This window comes from Osmerus eperlanus, chromosome 27 (genome assembly GCF_963692335.1).
Source record: "Osmerus eperlanus chromosome 27, fOsmEpe2.1, whole genome shotgun sequence".
Lineage (NCBI taxonomy): Eukaryota > Metazoa > Chordata > Actinopteri > Osmeriformes > Osmeridae > Osmerus > Osmerus eperlanus.
The window spans coordinates 2,453,695-2,472,285 of record NC_085044.1 but is presented as its reverse complement, the minus strand read 5'-3'; the positions used below and the strand labels follow the sequence as shown (position 1 = coordinate 2,472,285).

Here is an 18,591-nt window from a genome sequence, read left to right as displayed (position 1 = left end):
AGGCCAACTGTACAGAGCCCGAGGGCTGATCACTGTGTCTGTGTGGGACGGTACACTGACACAGGGACTGACTGCTGTCAGTGTACCGGTGTAACACTGTCAACTGTAACGCTGTGATGGTGTAGCAGTGTAACACTGTAACCGTGGTAACCTGGTCAGGCTGTACTCACGCCTTCAGAGTCTGGAAGCCCTGCTCTTTGAACAGCAACTCCTGTTTCATACAGGCCAAGTCTCTCTTCAACTGGTTCACCTGGGAGAGGGGGAGAGAGAGGGAGAGAGAGGAAGAGAGGGAGGGGGAGAGGGACGGGGAGAGGGGGGAGAGAGGGGGAGGTATAGAGAGAGAGGGAGAGAGGGGAGAGGGGGAGAGAGAGGGAGAGAGAGGAAGAGGAAGAGAGGGAGGGGGAGAGGGAGGGGGAGAGGGGAGAGAGGGGGGGGTAGAGAGAGAGAGGGAGAGAAGGAGAGACAGAGTGGGAGAGGGAGGGAGAGAGGGAGGGAGAGAGGGGGAGAGAGGATGACGTGGGCAAATGAGATCTCATGAGTATGTTGTGTTCCGTGCTGAAAAGTATTAGGATATTAATCATAAGACTTATTGCTTGTAATATGATTAAACTGAACATGTGGTTATTGTTGTGGAAAGAATTAGGAAAAGGGAGAAAAAAACACATTAACTCACATTAACAGTGTACAGGTTGTGTGTGTGTGCGTTGTGTTTGTGTGTACATCACTGGAATACCAGCGATTAAGACTGCACACATTCCTTGCAAAGAAAAAAACAAACAATGGACACCTGTAGCTTAGCAACGGCGGGGTGAACACTTGCGGCTGTAAATGCTTAAGAATGAGATCACCATGGAGATCTATGAGGAATACCAGGCATCCCATAATACTCCATATGGAATTCAGCAACCACACCACCACAGTGTGATGCCCCTGGACAAACAGGTCCCACTGGTTCAGAGACATACCATGCAATATGATCCTGGGACAGGAGGGGGGAGGAGAGGAGAGGAGAGAGGAGGAGAGGAGGGGGGGAGAGGGGAGGAGGGGGGGAGAGGGGAGGAGAGAGGAGGAGAGGAGAGGGGAGGAGGGGGGGGGGGGAGAGGAGAGGGGGGGGAGAGGGGAAGACAGGAGAGGAGAGGAGAGGAGAGGGGGGAGAGGAGAGGGGGGGAGAGGGGAAGACAGGAGGGGAGGAGAGGGGAGGAGAGGAGAGGGGAGGAGAGGGGGGAGAGGAGAGGGAGGAGAGGGGGGAGAGGAGAGGGGGGAGAGGAGAGGGGGGGAGAGGGGAAGACTGGAGAGGGGAGGAGAGGGGAGGAGAGGGGGGGAGAGGAGAGGGGGGGGGAGAGGATGGGGGAGAGGAGAGGGGAGGAGAGAGGAGGAGAGGGGGAAGAAGAGGAGAGGGGGGGAGAGGATGGGGGAGAGGAGAGGGGAGGAGAGGGGGGGAGAGGAGAGGGGGGAGAGGAGAGGGGGGGAGAGGGGAAGACAGGAGAGGGGAGGAGAGGGGAGGGGAGGGAGAGGGGAGGAGGGGGGGGAGAGGGGAGGAGAGAGGAGGAGAGGGGGGGAGAGGAGAGGGGGGGAGAGGGGAAGACAGGAGAGGGGAGGAGAGGGGAGGAGAGGGGAGGAGAGGAGAGGAGAGGGGAGGAGAGGGGGGAGGAGAGGAGAGGGGAGGAGAGGGGGAGAGGAGAGGGGGGAGAGGAGAGGGGGGGGAGAGGGGAAGACAGGAGAGGGGAGGAGGAGGGGAGGAGAGGGGGGAGAGGAGAGGGGGGGAGAGGATGGGGAGAGGAGAGGGGAGGAGAGAGGAGGAGAGGGGAGGAGAGGAGAGGGGGGAGAGGATGGGGGAGAGGAGAGGGGGAGGAGAGGGGGGAGAGGAGAGGGGGGAGAGGAGTGGGGGGGAGAGGGGAAGACAGGAGAGGGGAGGAGAGGGGAGGAGAGGGGGGAGAGGAGAGGGGAGGAGAGGGGAGGAGAGGGGGGAGAGGTGAGGGGAGGAGAGGGGGGGAGAGGATGGGGGAGAGGAGAGGGGGGGTGAGGATGGGGGGAGAGGAGAGGGGAGGAGAGGGGGGAGTGGTTGGGGGAAAGGAGGGGGGGGAGTGGAGAGGGGGGGGTGGAGAGGGGGGGAGGAGCGAAAAGGGGGGAGAAGAGAGATGGAGGAGGGGAGAGGAGAGTGATGTTCCTACACTGCTTTTAGCCGTCACTATCTCTGCTTTGAGGATTTCTGGGTCATATTTGCTGCTTGAGGACGACCTGGAGTTCACTGTGGAGGGGGAGAGGATGAGAGGGTCACCCGTTACACAGGCTGTCATCCAGCCCTGCTCCTCAACACTGTTACACACCACACTGTTACACACTGTTACACACCACACTGTTACACACCACACTGTTACACACCACACTGTTACACACTGTTACACACCACACTGTTACACACCACACTGTTACACACCACACTGTTACACACTGTTACACACCACACTGTTACACACCACACTGTTACACACTGTTACACACCACACTGTTACACACCACACTGTTACACACCACACTGTTACACACTGTTACACACCACACTGTTACACACCACACTGTTACACACTGTTACACACCACACTGTTACACACCACACTGTTACACACCACACTGTTATACACTGTTACACACCACACTGTTACACACCACACTGTTACACACTGTTACACACCACACTGTTACACACCACACTGTTTACACACCACACTGTTACACACTGTTACACACCACACTGTTACACACCACACTGTTACACACTGTTACACACCACACTGTTACACACCACACTGTTACACACCACACTGTTACACACCACACTGTTACACACTGTTACACACCACACTGTTACACACTGTTACACACCACACTGTTACACACCACACTGTTACACACTGTTACACACCACACTGTTACACACCACACTGTTACACACCACACTGTTACACCACTGTTACACACCACACTGTTACACACCACACTGTTACACACTGTTACACACCACACTGTTACACACCACACTGTTACACACCACACTGTTATACACTGTTACACACCACACTGTTACACACCACACTGTTACACACTGTTACACACCACACTGTTACACACCACACTGTTACACACCACACTGTTACACACTGTTACACACCACACTGTTACACACCACACTGTTACACACTGTTACACACCACACTGTTACACACCACACTGTTACACACCACACTGTTACAGCACCCTGGCTCTCACAGCAGAGAAGGACACACACACACCACCTGGGTCCCTCCCAGGACAGACATGCTAACCCCCCCCCCGCTCACAGCTGCTCTGGGAGCCGGTGCGGTTCCTCCAGGTGTCGTGCAGGGCCCGGTACTCCTGCTGGGCCAGCTGCAGACGGTACTCCTTCACCCGGTAGGTCTCCTGCTGGGCGCTGACGGCTTGGCGAGCCACGCCCAGGTACTCCCTCAGCATCAACTCCTGCTGCCGCTGGTACTGCACCCGGGGGTCCTCCAGCTGGGTGCTCTCTGGGGGGGAGGGGAGGGGTGAGGCTCTAGGAGGGGGTGGGTGTGTACTCACTGGTGTTGTGGTCTACATAGTGTGTGTGTGTGTGTGTACTCACTGGTGTTGTGGTCTACATAGTGTGTGTGTGTGTGTGTACTCACTGGTGTTGTGGTCTACATAGTGTGTGTGTGTGTGTGTACTCACTGGTGTTGTGGTCTACATAGTGTGTGTGTGTGTGTGTGTGTGTGTACTCACTGGTGTTGTGGTCTACATAGTGTGTGTGTGTGTGTGTGTGTACTCACTGGTGTTGTGGTCTACATAGTAGGCTCCCACAGCAGGGTTGTAGGCCTCCTCCCAGCCCACCGGCAGCTCATCTCCTATACAGTCAGCGAACGTCAGCGGCTTGGTCTGCCTACACACACACACACACACACACACACACACACACATATATAAGTGTGTGTGTGTTGAGGGGAGGCACAATGGCCTTGTGAAGCACAATAGCCGGAAACAGTGGCCTGGCATTCCACAAGCAGAGCTGATACACCGCCTGGATGTTCCTGAGGCGACCCCAGCAGCACGCAGTCTCAGGCCAGGGCCTGGACCAGAGGGAGAGATCCAGGCCAGGGTCCTGGCCCAGGGGGAGAGATCCAGGCCAGGGTCCTGGCCCAGGGGGAGAGATCCAGGCCAGGGTCCTGGACCAGGGGGAGAGAACCAGGCCAGGGCCCTGGACCAGGGGGAGAGATCCAGGCCAGGGCTCTGAACCAGGGGGAGAGATCCAGGCCAGGGTCCTGGCCCAGGGGGAGAGATCCAGGCCAGGGTCCTGGACCAGGGGGAGAGAACCAGGCCAGGGCCCTGGACCAGGGGGAGAGAACCAGGCCAGGGTCCTGGACCAGGGGGGAGAGAACCAGGCCAGGGCCCTGGACCAGGGGGGAGAGATCCAGGCCAGGGTCCTGGCCCAGGGGGAGAGATCCAGGCCAGGGTCCTGGCCCAGGGGGAGAGATCCAGGCCAGGGTCCTGGCCCAGGGGGAGAGATCCAGGCCAGGGTCCTGGACCAGGGGGAGAGAACCAGGCCAGGGCTCTGAACCAGGGGAGATTAATTCCAACCTTCACCGCCATCCAACAGAACAGATAAACATTCTATCATCCCAGAATCAGCATGCAGAACCTTTGGGGGTCTTACTAACTATGTATCTGGTCTACAGCACTTCCCACACCACACACTCAAACTGGCAGTCACATAACGACACACACCACAACAATCCCAACACCCCAGCTGTTCTTTATAAAACTCCTAAATAATAACAATGACAAAACACAGCGCTACTTTCGTACAGAGGAAACTTTAGCCTAGATACCAAGTTTCTCTTTCATCTAAATTGGTTCCTCTCTGCACACACACACACACACACACACACATGCACACACAGGCAGTGCCCAGGGTGAAACCAAACGGGTTGCCTTTCCACCTATTGAATAATGTACGGCGGCCGAGACAGAGCCCTCCGCCCCCAGGCTCTGAACGTACTCGAGAGCTTCAGCTGACAGCCAGCAATGTGGGCCCTGAAAACATGGCTGGCTGACTAGCCAATTGGCTGTCAGGTCCACACACTCTCTCTCTCTCCCTCTCCCTCTCTCTCTCTCCATCCCACTCCCCCTCCCTCTCCCTCCCTCCTTCCCATCCTCCCTCTCTCCCTCTCTCTCTCTCTCTCTCTCTCTCTCTCTCTCTCTCTCTCTCTCTCTCTCTCTCTCTCCCTCCCTCCCTCCCTCCCTCTCCCTCCCTCCTTCCCATCCTCCCTCTCTCCCTCTCTCCATCCCTCTCCCCCTCCCTCCCTCTCCCTCCCTCCCTCCCATCCTCCCTCTCTCCCTCTCCATCCCTCCCTCCCTCTCTCCCACTCACTCAAACTACCTATCCAGACTAACGGTAACACCACCATATCTCCGGTCCACCTCAGTCCCAGCCGATCGGCATGAGCCCGGGCCGTCAGCACATGGCAGCGTGAGGGGAAGGACGCCGACCAATCAGCTGAGGAGCAGCTGAATCCTACCGACTAGATCTGTGACCTACATGGAAGTGATGCTTTTATCTGCGTCGGCTTCTAAATCTCTTATCTAACAGGATCTCTGGTGGACAAGCCTGCCTGTCAGTCTGATCTAGGAGAATATGATTGTCTGGTTGCGTCTGAACTGACAGGGCACTTCATAAAGCCTCCTTATTGACACTAGCGGTCTGAATGCAGTACAGATCCCACACACACACACTTTCTAAGGAGCTGTATTTCTAGTTAGTCAAGTGATCATAACGACACACAGTCAGAGGTCTGTGTGTGTGTCCAAGTTTCACATACCGAGCCAAACAACCGTACAGCCCTTAGTGCTCTCCGACAGAGCAGGGGGGAATCACAGTGTCCAGGAGTCAGAGAGAAGCTCCGTTCAGCTGTAAATTCCTGGAGTCAATTTATGATGTTCTGAGCTGCAATTCACAGAGGAGGCTCAAGGTCCGGCGGACTATATAACAGCTCTCCACATTAAATTCTTGCTGTACAGACACACACACACACGCACACACACGCACATACTCACACACACAGATGCATACGCTCTCACACACACACACCCTCACACACAAACACACATACATGTGTAGGGCCAGGGCCCACGCCAGACGAGCACCTCCCAGGGCAGCGCTCTGCATTCTTTAGCTGGCCGTGTAGCCTCTGACGCACCCAGCGCACTCTGTCAGGTGAATGGAATGTTATCTCTCAGATACCACACGGCGTTGCCAGGGAGCTGTGTGTGTGTGTGTGGTGTGGGTGTGTTTTTGTTTGTGAGTGTGTGCGTGCGTGTCCTTGCATGTGTGTTTGTTTGTGTTTGTATGGTGGTGGGGGGGGGGGTGTATGCATGTGTATGTGTGGTATGTGTGTGTGTGTATGTGTGTTTACATTTACATTTAGTCATTTAGCAGACGCTCTTATCCAGAGCGACTTACAGTAAGTACAGGGACATTCCCCGCGAGGCAAGTAGGGTGAAGTGCCTTGCCCAAGGACACAACGTCAACCTGCAGGGCCAGGAATCAAACCGGCAACCTTCTGATTAATAGCCAGATTCCCTAACCGCTCAGCCATCTGACTCCTGTTTACGTGTGTGTGTGTTTGTGCTGATGGAGAATCATACTCGTATTCAAAGCCTCGAATCAGCAGCTCTCACCACTGGAAGGCTGTTTTAGACACACCTCAAGCCACTCAGCCCTGCTAGCATGTACCACCACAGCACACTGCACTGGTGCTCAGACTACCAAGCCACTCCTGTAGGTGTGACTCATTAAGCAGGCGCTTTCATCCCAAGCCACGAGCAAACAGTCAATCTGGAAAGCACAGCGGAAAGTCAAGGATCGGAAACGTGGCGTTTTGGTGGTCAAGGAGTGGTCTGTGGTGGCAGGCGGTGTACTAAATCATTTTGGGAGACGCTTTTATCCGAAGTGATGTACAGTCCGGGGGGGGGGGGGTATGAACCGTGACCTTGTGTTCTTCAGTCAAAAGCTCTAACCACCGACCTACACAGAGCCACCGCAGTGGAGAGCGGAGATACTGACGTTAGCTCTGGGTCTGCGTGATGCTACTACGACACGTCTTCACAGCCGTGTTTGATAACACGACACTGCTCGCGGCTCGCAGCGACACACAGCGACAGTTGTCATACAAGACGTGCACGTCCGCCTGCGAGCCGACCTGCTCCACTGAGACATAGCCACCCCAGCACGCCCACCACACAGAGGGAGGAGGAGGGGGCAGGAGGGCTGGGGGGGCTGGGAGCTAGCCCCTCGAGACCCTGGGATGGAATACCTGTGCCTCTCTCTCTGCCTCCTCTCTCTCTCTGCCTCCCTCTCGCTCTCTGCATCCTCTCCCTCCCATCTCTCTCTCTCTCTGCATCCTCTCCCTCCCATCTCTCTCTCTCTCTGCATCCTCTCCCTCCCATCTCTCTCTCTCTCCCTCCCATCTCTCTCGTCTTCCTCTCCCGCCCCCCCCCCCTCCCCAAGTTAAAGGTTTGCGAGGCCCCATTCTGCACTTTGACCATCGACACCTTGGCAAGCAGTGAAAGGGATTTTAAATGAACCATGCTCTAACCCCCCCCCCCCCCTCACCCCTCGCCCCCCAACCCGCCCCCTCGGTGCTCTGTTCTGTGCCGCTCGTACCCCCCCCCCCCTCCCTTCTCCTCCCCTCCCCCCTCGCTGCCCGTGTGTTTCAGGAATGTGTTTTTGATGTCTTGGTTTACAAATCCACCTTTGAACGTCGCGCCACTCTCCTCCTCACAAAAGGCCGCTGTGCTGAACCACTGAGCTGAATGAGCCCCCTGACTAGAACTTTCACCAGGACGGAACCGTGTAGGGTTCCGAACGGAACGCAAGTGCGGTGTTCTATCTGGAACTGTTCTGATGGGCTTCTTTCGTCGACGCGAGGTTGACGCAGCGGGAGTTCTGGAGCCTGAGGTTGGGTTCTGGGGTGGTGTGTGTGTCTGCCTCGCTGGCAGGCTGGTGGGCTTCTAACCACCAGGATAAAAACATCACTTCAGCGCCACCCCGAAGCCTGTCCTATCGTTCTGTAACACAACATATCCCTGTCTTCAACCAGCACCCTGTGCAGAATGAAAAGTCCCTCACCCACAAGGTATTCAGGAATTCCAGACCTAAGCTATTAAAGAGATTTTGTGTCAAAGTCCGAGAGGACTTTAGTAACCGGTAGAACGATCCGGGTCCCACAGTCTTAACACCAGGGCCTTGACTGTAAGAACCTGCACAAATATGGTTCTGTTGTGAATCCCATGTCTGCACTGTAGCCTATGCTTTGTACTGTAAGCCTATTACACTGGCAGATTACAGGCAAAAAAATTCACACCGAGAGTGCTACTTTCGAAACACAGAAGTGCAAATGATATGTTCCCCCAAGAAAACCATATACTGTGGAAGTTTATTCTAAGTATCTGGTTACTTCATTATTCATCAGTTACTGATGTTTGGTCTACAGTCTGTTGCACACGTTACTGTATCTCTGAGTACCTAGCCCCCCCAAAAAACATAAACATTGGACCACCTACGTTAGGAGATGTTTAGACCGTTTTTCTTTCAGTGTGTGTCATTCTGTCACGCCATACCTGTCTCGCGGGTCTATCCAACTGGTTGTGTGGTTAATGTGGTCGATGTAGTAGACTTTCCCGTCAAAGTCCCGGGTTTTCTCCCAACCCTCCGGTAGCGGTAACTCCTTCCTTGGCATGTCAGGCGAGTCTCCATGTAATATCCTCCACGAGTCCTCTAAAATCTACCGAATGTAAACCGTCATTTTTGAAACATGTGGCGCTGAATTTGCATTAGAAATGTGTGGCAACATCACTCTGCTCCATCAGTTCCCAAATTCCGGCCTGGCGCGTGTTGGATTACGCGATAATCCATAACGTCTCGCCACGCATGTTGGCAGCAGAGTATTCCAAATAGCCCAATCTGATACCCCTCGACTGCAATGTGTTATTTTACCATGATTTATAGGCTTTATCTTCAGAATGCTGCTTAATCTATTTCGGATTGTTGTAACCCAATAATAGCATTGCAAGCCGTGCTAAGATAATAGGTTGCAATGTTTAGTTGCCTATGTATGACTAGTCATTGCTACTTTATAAGACGCACATAGCGTATACGCGATGAGAATTCGAGTCTCGTAGAGCTAGCTGTGTTTTCATACCAGATAGCCTACTTAGTGCACAACATACTTCACCGAGAATGAAGAACAACTTGACAACTTTTCAAGCGTGTTGTCCACGGTTCTTGACAAGTATTGTGTCGGACAGTTAGGACTCCTTCTGAAGTATTCTGCATAAAAGCAACGTGCCTTTGAAATGTTCAAGTTTGAATACACAGTTGTAGTGCAACATTCACCGTTGCTACAATGTTACGGGATACAAAGCGAACCTATCCTATATGATTGTTTCAAAGCCCTCAAAAATTTCGGCTAGTGGCCACCATGTTTAGTCAACGATACCCCTGCTAACCACCCAGCTAGCATCGTTTTCAATGAACTCGTCAGCCATTCCACAAAATCCAGCCGAGTTAGCAATCCAGACGTGATGAATCGTTCCCGTAAAATTCCGAATAATCCTCAACAAACTTAATGATTAAAGAATCGTTGTTAACATGTTTCTTCTTCCCTTAAAGGGACAGGAGCAGCAAGTTTCAACCACGACTTGTCTCGGTCGGTCGGGAGTGCTGTTAGGCTCGCGATGCTGCTGTATGACATCATGCAGGTGTCTGATCATCACTAGTGCTCGGCTATTACACAAATATGTTAGAATGTCATTGATAAGAGCCAATATATAATGTTTTATAGATGGCTGTTGTGTATCTCAATACGCTGAGATTCAAAATGAGAAATTATTTTATTTGATGTGGATTTTATGTTGTGCCTCCATAACAAACTTTAAAGTGAAGGACGCCCTCCCCTGGCCAGTTGTCAATAAGGTTAGAACTACAACGGCTAATTCACATTTAATTAATATGTTGCAAGATTATGATACGTGTTACTTTATTATCAATATTGCACGCGACACTCGTGCGATGTAGCCTACGTCTTGGTTCGTGTCACGTTACATTTTAGAATGTTGATTTGTTCGTCAAAACAGGATATGTGAACGTCCCCTTTTTCTGTAGTTACGTTTTTAAAACTCAGCCGTCCAAGTCGCTCGGAGTCCGTGTAGCCCATAGTGTCAGACTAGCAGCCCACAAGGGACAAGAATGCGAGCGGGTGCTGGCGGTGCTCGTCTTCTCAACACAAACAAGTAACCTAGTCTACAGTCGATCACTTGCACTGTAAACACCGAAAATCGTTCGGTAGCCCTTATCATCCGTGTCCATAGACAATCTACTCTCCGGTATTCCAGAGGTGCCCCATGGTTTTGTTAAAGCACATCTCTATCGCCCTGAGCGCCGCAGTGGCTGCCGTCGGCTCCGCGCTCTTTATCGCCTTGAATTATTTCTACAGAAGGCGAATATGGTCACCTGAAGTGGAATATAGCATGATAAAAGAGGTGAGTGCTATTCGTTTCTTTTCAAAATGTTCCAACTGTCGGTTTGTGACGATGAATCTGGGGCTTTGCCGTGTGCTGTGAAGCGGGGAAAGTTCTCCAACGACACTGTGGACTGATGTCTAGAGACAGGGTGAATATTTGCAAGGTTTTGCAAATATTCGGAAATGGATAACATTCTATTCAAATAGATTTGAAAAAATCAACACGTAGATCAATGGTGAAAAAAACAAACACGCTGGAGCTCAGTCGCACCGACAAACTTTTTATTTGTACGTTATTTGCTATTGTTTGTTACACTGATGATGTGATATTTCTGGGTGTACTTTGTAAATGACTAATAGGCTAGGGTGTTGTTGGAACTGTGAACTGGGCCAGGCACAAAAGGTCTATACAGTTATAGACACGTCGTTCGTCATATTATTCCGGAATTCATTCGTTATTCCTCGTTATTCATTCGTTATTCCTCGAGGAGAATTTCTGATAAAACACTTCAATGGGAACGGATAATTGTGAATGGGTCTTTTCATCAGGATAGCTCACACAGCGGTTTGTGTTAAGTAAATCTGTAACCTCCCTGATTCAATCAACCGTGAAGAGATTCTCATGAAGCCGTTTAGAGTGTAAGTATCGCCATGTAACAAACAGGTGCTCTTATCCCTTCTAGCCTAAGGTTAATCCCAACGGACAAAACAGCTTTTTGTGTTGACAAAAACTGTGTGTGTGAATGTATGTATATGTGTGTGTGTATATATGTGAATGTGTGTGTGAGCAGGAGGAGGGCGGGGGCGGTGGGAAACGGCAGGTCCTCGTCCTGGGTCTTGACGGGGCTGGGAAGAGCAGCATGATGCAGGGCCTCACCCCTAGCGACCAGGCCAAGAGGGGGGGCCACAGGCGGCCCACGCGGGGCTTCAACTTCATGAGCCTCCGAGCCCCCACCTGCCAGCTCGACTTCCTGGAGAGTACGGCCCTCGTCCTCCCTTTCTGAAACACACTCTCCCTCCCTCCCCTAAAACACCCATAACCTAACCTATAGAGCACACACAGACACCCTTCTCCTCGAGGTGTTCTCAAATGCAATACATTTACATTTAGTCAGTGAAGTGCCTTGCCCAAGGACACAACGTAATTTTGCAATGCCGGGAATCAAACCGGCAACCTTCTGATTACTAGCCCGATTTCCTAACCGCTCAGCCACCTGACTCCCTAGGGAGTCCCCAATAGGATCACATAGCTGTCTTCATGGGCAGCAGTCATCACTGGTCTCCTGGACCAGGAAGTGAGGATAGGCCTTTGTAAGACCTGGAACCCACACATCACATCAGAAGTGCAGAGTTGAGGACAGCAGAGCAGAACAGACATCACCAGAACAGAACAGGGCACATTTCCTGGCATTGAATTTCAGCCCTGCCTGACAGACTTACCACAGGCAGCCAGATCTGAGACTAAGCTGTTTTTCCTTCAGAAACACACAGTTCAGAATCCTTTTAACATCCAAAGAGGTCCCTGGTCTGAGCTTTGACAGATTCCTAACAAGACGAGTCAGAACAGCACATTGCACGCACGCACACACACAGTAACGGTTAACATCTGCTAACCTGTGTCTAGTTACCTAGCAACATGTCCCATGGAGCTTCAGTGGGCGGTGACCATCGCTATTTCCTGTGTAGTAGGAGGCGGGGAGGACCTGCGACGCTATTGGTCGGAGTACCTGCTGAAGACGCACGTCCTGGTTTACGTGGTGGACTCGTCCGACAGGAGCCGTCTCCCATTGGCCAGGGCAGAGCTGCACCGTCTGCTGAAGGTCGACGCCCAGCTCCCTGTGATTGTCCTTGGCAACAAACAGGTGATTGTGACGGCCGTGATTTCCCTGTGTCACTGGGTGCCAGTCTGCCAACTGCCCACAGCCTCCAGCCAGTCACCCGTTTAGTCATTACTGAGGCCAGCGTGTCTTGTTTAACCCTTGTGCTGCCTTCGGGACACATGACCCAAAGGTTCACAATGAACCATCGCTGTGTTTACCCAATTTTACCCAATACAAAAACAAATAAAAAGCATTTTCTTTTAACCTTCGAGATGTGGAGAGTCTAAGACAGCCCGACGTTTAAAAGAAAATGCTTCACTTTGTTTTCGTATGCTGTAAAGTTGTTGCAATACGACGGTGGGTCACAATGACTGATGGGTCAGAACGACCCGAAGATAACACAAGGGTGAAGGACGTTCTGGTTACTGTGGATGGGATCAGTCACAAAAAGCAGACTTCTCCTTCATTTCTCCATGTACATACTTCTTAGAAAGAGGGGTGGGTGGAAATAGCTCAGTGTGCAGAGCGTTCCAACAGCAGATCAAGCAGTCGCCGGGTTCGAACCCCCCCGTGTACTTGGCTTTGGCTGAGAGCCTCCGCAGAATGCACATTCAGTAGCATGCGGGAAGCCTACACCATGAAGAAACGTGTCTGAAAACATGTTCAAACGGTTTGTTAGTTACATGTCTTCATTGCCGTCTGTGTGTGTGTGTGTGTGTGAACACCTCCACAGGACAAGCCCGATGCCCTGAGTGTGTCTGAGCTCCACGCGGCCCTGTCTCTTGAGGAGGTGGGGGGCAGGAGGCTGTTCCTCCTGGCTGCCCAGGTGGCCTGCGACAGCCGGGGACGCTTCAGCCAGGGGGGGCCCCACAGCCTCCAGGCCTTCCAGGACCTCCTCCTGCAGCTCATCTGACAGGATCAGGTGGGGTGATGGGGAGGATGACACGAAGAACAATGGAGGCAAAGCAGGCGTCGCATTCTGAGTGTATCGTCCCTATTTTGTTTTTGGGTGAAAACCAGTGACAGTGTTTCTGTGCGAGATTTTTACGGCTTAATCCAAGCCACACGTCTGTGGAGTTGGAGAAGGGTTTTTACAGAGCTCAGATTCCCTTCTCTACAGCCAAGACTAGTGTTAAGATGACCTTGTAGTAGACAAGGACAGGACAAGAGAGGTGTCACAGTCATGTTCAATGTCCAGGACTGTGTGTCTTGCTCTGAATCATAGATTTTTTTGTGTGTGGATATTCTTTCTCATCAGCAATATATTTCTTGATTTTACCCCCATTAATCAAATGGAACATTTCTATCTTAAACACAAACTAATGTACATAGTAGTTGTTTTGGTACTGTGTTGGTAAGTTAAATATTAGCATGTCACGATTTTTTTTAAATCTGCTTTTACTGAAGTCAACAAGCTATCCCAGAGCACATCTTTAAGCTTTCTTTGAAGAGCGGACACGTCTACAACAAGAATGTGGATTTATTGCAGTGAATAATGTACAGCAGAACCCAACCTCTTTATTTAATCATTATTAGCTGCGACGAGCAGCTCTATAGCTCATAGTCGGTCCACAAAAAATGGCATGCGTGTAGGCTACGTGGTTGCAGCTATTGCGAATTCGCACTTTTATTGCTTTTAGCATGTACGATCCATTCCCACCTCATGGACGATGTTCAATCCAATTTACCCCCCATACAACTTCGCTCTCACCTTGCCAAGGACTAGCCAGTTCACATCACTACACGATGCTAGCCCAACTGTTGCGTAACGACGTCCAAAACAAATAGTGACAAATATATAGATACGCAAGCCCGCAACGACCTTGTTATGAAGATGTTGGCCAAAGTTCCTCAGCTGACTGAAGGGTAAGTAGTTCTGCTGAGTGGCCGTTGAAGAAAAAACGACACTAAGTTATTGACCTGGCATCAGTAATGACCGTCATTTGTCTGTTTCGCCAGCACGTTTGATAACCTTAGACCTCCGCAATCAGCTCCTTAATACACAGCTGTTAGTGTTAGTCTACAACCATAAGTCTCAACATTGGTCCGTTAGATATCTACAAACCAGCCATCAATGCAGCACTTTGTTGCTTACCAAAATGACATGGTGAATCATTGACTTAAAACAAACAGTCACAGTATATAAGTAGGTCATCTGATAAGCATATAGGTTGTTTCCTGACCGGCCTAAAGAACATGTTGGCATGTTTTCCCCTCAGGCTGTTAAGGCTTTATTCTGTTGTGCTGTTCAAACGGATTTTTGAGATTGTAAATGATGCAGCTTCACTCATGTCTTAGCTGACACCTTTTGTATTTTTTATGTTGCAGTTATAAAAATGTTTGATATGCATCAGTGACGTCTGACGTCACACTATCCAATAATATAAATATCTAAACACACTGACGCCAAACTACAAACGCACACTTTCTTCCCGAACAGTCTTTATGGATGTTTGACAGTGTTACTGCACCTTCATTTGTGTAAAAGAACTTTTGAAAACGTTTAACATTAAAGGTGATTGTTCTGGAGCATGTTGGAACATGAATGGCCAGGTCTTGTTTTTTTTAAAGAAAGAAAACACCTAATCAACTGTCCTGACGAGAACAGTCACTCAGGGTTTACGGGTGACCTCTGGTGGCCATCTTGGGACATTACACATTCAAGTGATTTCTCCAAACTGATACAACTGAAACACTTCTCATTCTGTTAGTTATACCATATCTACGGACCACAGTCACCCTCTCATGAGCAGATGAACAGCCCAGCCCAGTCCATTATAAACAGTCTCTACCCCACACAGCCTGTAAGGTGCCTGCTATACCGAGACAACGTTCCCGGCCGAGGACTGTGATTGGACGAAGGCTTCGTACTCTTCCGGATGGCAGCGTTTGTACTCGACTATTTTCCTCTTGATCTGCTTCGGCGTGTCCTGGTAGTAGTTCTTCTCGTCCCTGGCCATCGCCTGGGAAAGCAGGAAGAGGACAGGATGTGATGTCACGTGAAGAGATCAGGATGTGACATCGCTCAAACGCCACTGTATCTAAGTAGGAGTTGTTTTAAAGACAGTTAAAAACTAAAGGGAGAACAGATTTGTCATCATTCGATTCACGTAGAATTCCTTCCCCTTTAATTCCCCCCCCCCCCTTCCCAACACCATCTACCCTTAATAACTCATTTCAGACACGTTACGATACAACCGCCAGTGTTTTTCAGTGAGCGTACCAACCCGGCTCTGAGTGGAGAGGCTGGGCAATAATTTTATCGATTTATCGAAGTAATGACTTCCCTCAATTAAAATATCGTAACATTAATTCATTTTCAATAATATCGATAGAGAATAATTAGGAACAGCAGTCCATTTAATTTCTGTGATGCAGCAGGAAGTTGCGGCGAAATGGTAGCCTAGGCTCACTAAAATATACTGATATACTGATGTTAACCGCGGAAAATGAGTCTTATTGGCGAAAACATTAACCCTAACCCATGGCGAGGGAGCAACTTCCAATGAAGAAATTATTGATAAAAAGGGTTTGTCTTCTTCAGTTATTTGGAAGTGGTTTGGCTTTTTGAAATCCGACAAAGAGCAGAGCAATGTTCGGTGCAAATTGTGTCGTAAACAAACAGGTGGCTACCAAGTCTGGTAATACGACTAACCTTTTTTACCACCTGAAGCAAAATCACTCGTTGGAACATGCAGAAAGTGTGAGTTTGCGCCAAGGTATTGATAAAAAGCAAGCTTTTAAAAAGCTTACTTGAGCCCAGGTACATGCTCCCTGGCCGCAAACATTTCTCTCACACCGCGCTGCCTAAACTTTATGCCAAATGTATGGAAAAAGTTAGAGGAAGAGACTTATCCTGCTACTACTACGGATCTGTGGTCTATCGTCTTAATTATCGTTATCGAATGGAAATATAAATATGGGGAGTCAGGTGGCTGAGCGGTGAGGGAATCGGGCTAGTAATCCGAAGGTTGCCAGTTCGATTCCCGGTCATGCCAACTGACGTTGTGTCCTTGGGCAAGGCACTTTACCCTGCTTGCCTCGGGGGAATGTCCCTGTACTTACTGTAAGTCGCTCTGGATAAGAGCGTCTGCTAAATGACTAAATGTAAATATCTATATCGATATTTTTTTACCCATATCACCCAGCCCTAGGCTGGGCCCCTCCCCACCTTGTAGTTTTCTCCATGCTGGCGCACCATGTGCTGCACATACTCGATCAGGTCACTGGATAACGTCTTGGTGTCCTTCACAGGCAGGTTGGCCTCCGCAACCAGCTCTGGTCCACACAAAACAAAGTCACTAGGTTAATACACAGCGAGGAAGCTGTAATACCAATACCCTTCTGTCAATACTGTAACAATACATTTGAATACAACTTTATTGTCCATCCAGGATGGATTTTTTTTATAAGGGTCACCTTCCAATTAAAGTATATATTTAGAAATGTTTGTGTAAATAAAACACTTTTGTTGACCCCTCAACCTTTAAAGGAAGTTGATCCAAACTGTGCATGTCTAGTCTTAGATTATCTGCAGCTGTTAGCACTTTTTGTACATCCCTGTGGATAAAACAATTTGTTGCTAAATTAATATAAATGTACACAAGGCATACGAGATGTGTCTTACGGTTGAGAACGTACGGCTTCCGCACAATTTTTGAAGGAGCCGCAACATCCTTCTCCTTCTCCGTGACAAGGGACTAAGAAACGCAAATCATTAGAAATCTTGCAAGGAAAAGGTGTAACAGCCATTTAGTCATATAACATACTCCGGGTCAACCATGAATACTTCTCAGATCAGTATGACCTTTCCACAAAACACAGAACAACTTTCAAGAACCTAGTTGTGTTCTGTATCACGTTTAAGTCCCCAAGTTGATGAAGTACTCACGCTCTGTTTAATAGGAAGAGCACGGTTCGGGTCGAAGGCCAGACCCATATCTCGCAAATTCTTAGCCACCGTTTGCCTTTCGTTCCATGCATGTCTTATCTGTGGGCTGAGAATTAACAAATTAGAATTTTCTGTAGTCTGCGTCATTTGCATTTTCTCTTGCCACATTGGTGCCATCTTCTAAATGTCATTTTGGTATAGTTCACTTAAGCTACATCTTCTAAACTGTAAAAACATATGACACGTAACTATCTTTGTCTAAAGATGATACAGACTGTCAGGAATTGCAATAAATATTAGTACTTGAACTGTGTTAAAGGCTTCAACTTATTTTTAGCTAGAACTTAGCTTACAGGCTAACCGGATCAGAAGATGGCTTTCGTGTTCTACCTAGCCATCTTTCCGACAAAACAGACAAACAAATCAAATTCTATGCAAAGCAAAACGTCGTTCAAAACATCGACTTGTGCTGATAAACATATTTACAGAAGAAATAATTCCCACGTGCCTTCCCTCATCCAGCTAACGTTAAAGCTAGGCTAGCTTGCTATCGTCTGATGATCTTCCACTTACCATTCAATTCTTGGGGCACTCTTTTTCGTCAACTTCTTCTTCATTTTCTTCCTATCTTGAGCGTAGTCGAACTTTTTCCTCCTGCTTGACTTCTTTGCTTTAGGCATTATTGCTTTATTGACTGCAGAACTGCTAATTTTCCGACAGACAACGTGTGAGTATGTGTAGAGCTAGCCTAGCAGCAGGCACCTAGACAGACGACGAGCACGTGTCCGTGTTAGGGTGACGTCAGCACCAAGACACGCCTTCTTTGCATGTTGCTCATGAAAGATGGAGATGGGACAAGCCTAAAGGTTGACTGATGGAAAGATTAAAAGAGAAAGAGAGAGTACCAACATATTCCCAGAATTAACAGTTTTCCATTGAGTTCCCTCATAGCTTTGTTTTTGTGATCGCACAATCAACTTGTAGGCTACCCAATGGTAACATTTAAGAATAACATTGTAATAACAATATTAGTACTATAATAATATTATATTCATAATATTAACCGGGACAACATTTTTTTATTATATCAGCAGCAAAGCGGTCAGGCAGCATTTCATGTCTGTTTACATTAAATACAACTACATGCTAAACCTCTAGATGTCCCTGTGGGCCGCAAGTGCATGTATGATGATAGACCACCATTATAAAAATGTACATTCAAACGATAATAAGACACTATACCACCATATCACGTTCAAAAGAGGAAGTCAAATTTCGGTTGCAAAATTGAATCCTTTTAAACTTGCCCATA

At 49.3% G+C, this 18,591-nt stretch overlaps 3 protein-coding genes across 3 annotated transcripts in view; 1 reads left to right on the top strand and 2 right to left on the bottom strand.

Annotated features, from left to right (window-relative positions):
- wwc1 (WW and C2 domain containing 1) overlaps positions 1–9,794 on the bottom strand; it is a 34,129-nt gene extending 24,335 nt beyond the window's left edge. Inside the window, exons 1-5 of the mRNA XM_062453845.1 lie at positions 8,668–9,794; positions 3,822–3,931; positions 3,339–3,542; positions 2,172–2,248; positions 167–250 (exon numbers count right to left, since the gene is read on the bottom strand). Of these exons, the coding sequence (XP_062309829.1) occupies positions 167–250; positions 2,172–2,248; positions 3,339–3,542; positions 3,822–3,931; positions 8,668–8,786 (594 nt within the window). The 5' untranslated portion in view covers positions 8,787–9,794. The remainder of the gene's footprint in view (positions 1–166; positions 251–2,171; positions 2,249–3,338; positions 3,543–3,821; positions 3,932–8,667) is intronic.
- Positions 9,795–10,013: 219 nt separating this feature from the next.
- On the top strand, positions 10,014–14,953 carry arl10 (ADP-ribosylation factor-like 10). The gene is made up of 4 exons (XM_062453844.1): positions 10,014–10,587; positions 11,363–11,546; positions 12,255–12,430; positions 13,122–14,953. The coding sequence occupies exons 1-4, from the start codon at positions 10,450–10,452 to the stop codon at positions 13,299–13,301; spliced, it is 678 nt and encodes a 225-aa protein (XP_062309828.1). The 5' UTR covers positions 10,014–10,449; the 3' UTR covers positions 13,302–14,953.
- nop16 (NOP16 nucleolar protein homolog (yeast)) lies at positions 14,809–18,073 on the bottom strand. Its single transcript, XM_062453846.1, has 5 exons — positions 17,853–18,073; positions 17,280–17,385; positions 17,016–17,088; positions 16,560–16,666; positions 14,809–15,351 (listed from the first exon to the last, which is right to left on the bottom strand). Exons 1-5 carry the CDS (start codon positions 17,957–17,959, stop codon positions 15,205–15,207), a joined length of 540 nt encoding a protein of 179 aa, XP_062309830.1. The 5' UTR covers positions 17,960–18,073; the 3' UTR covers positions 14,809–15,204.
- Between the last annotated feature and the right edge of the window lie 518 nt (positions 18,074–18,591).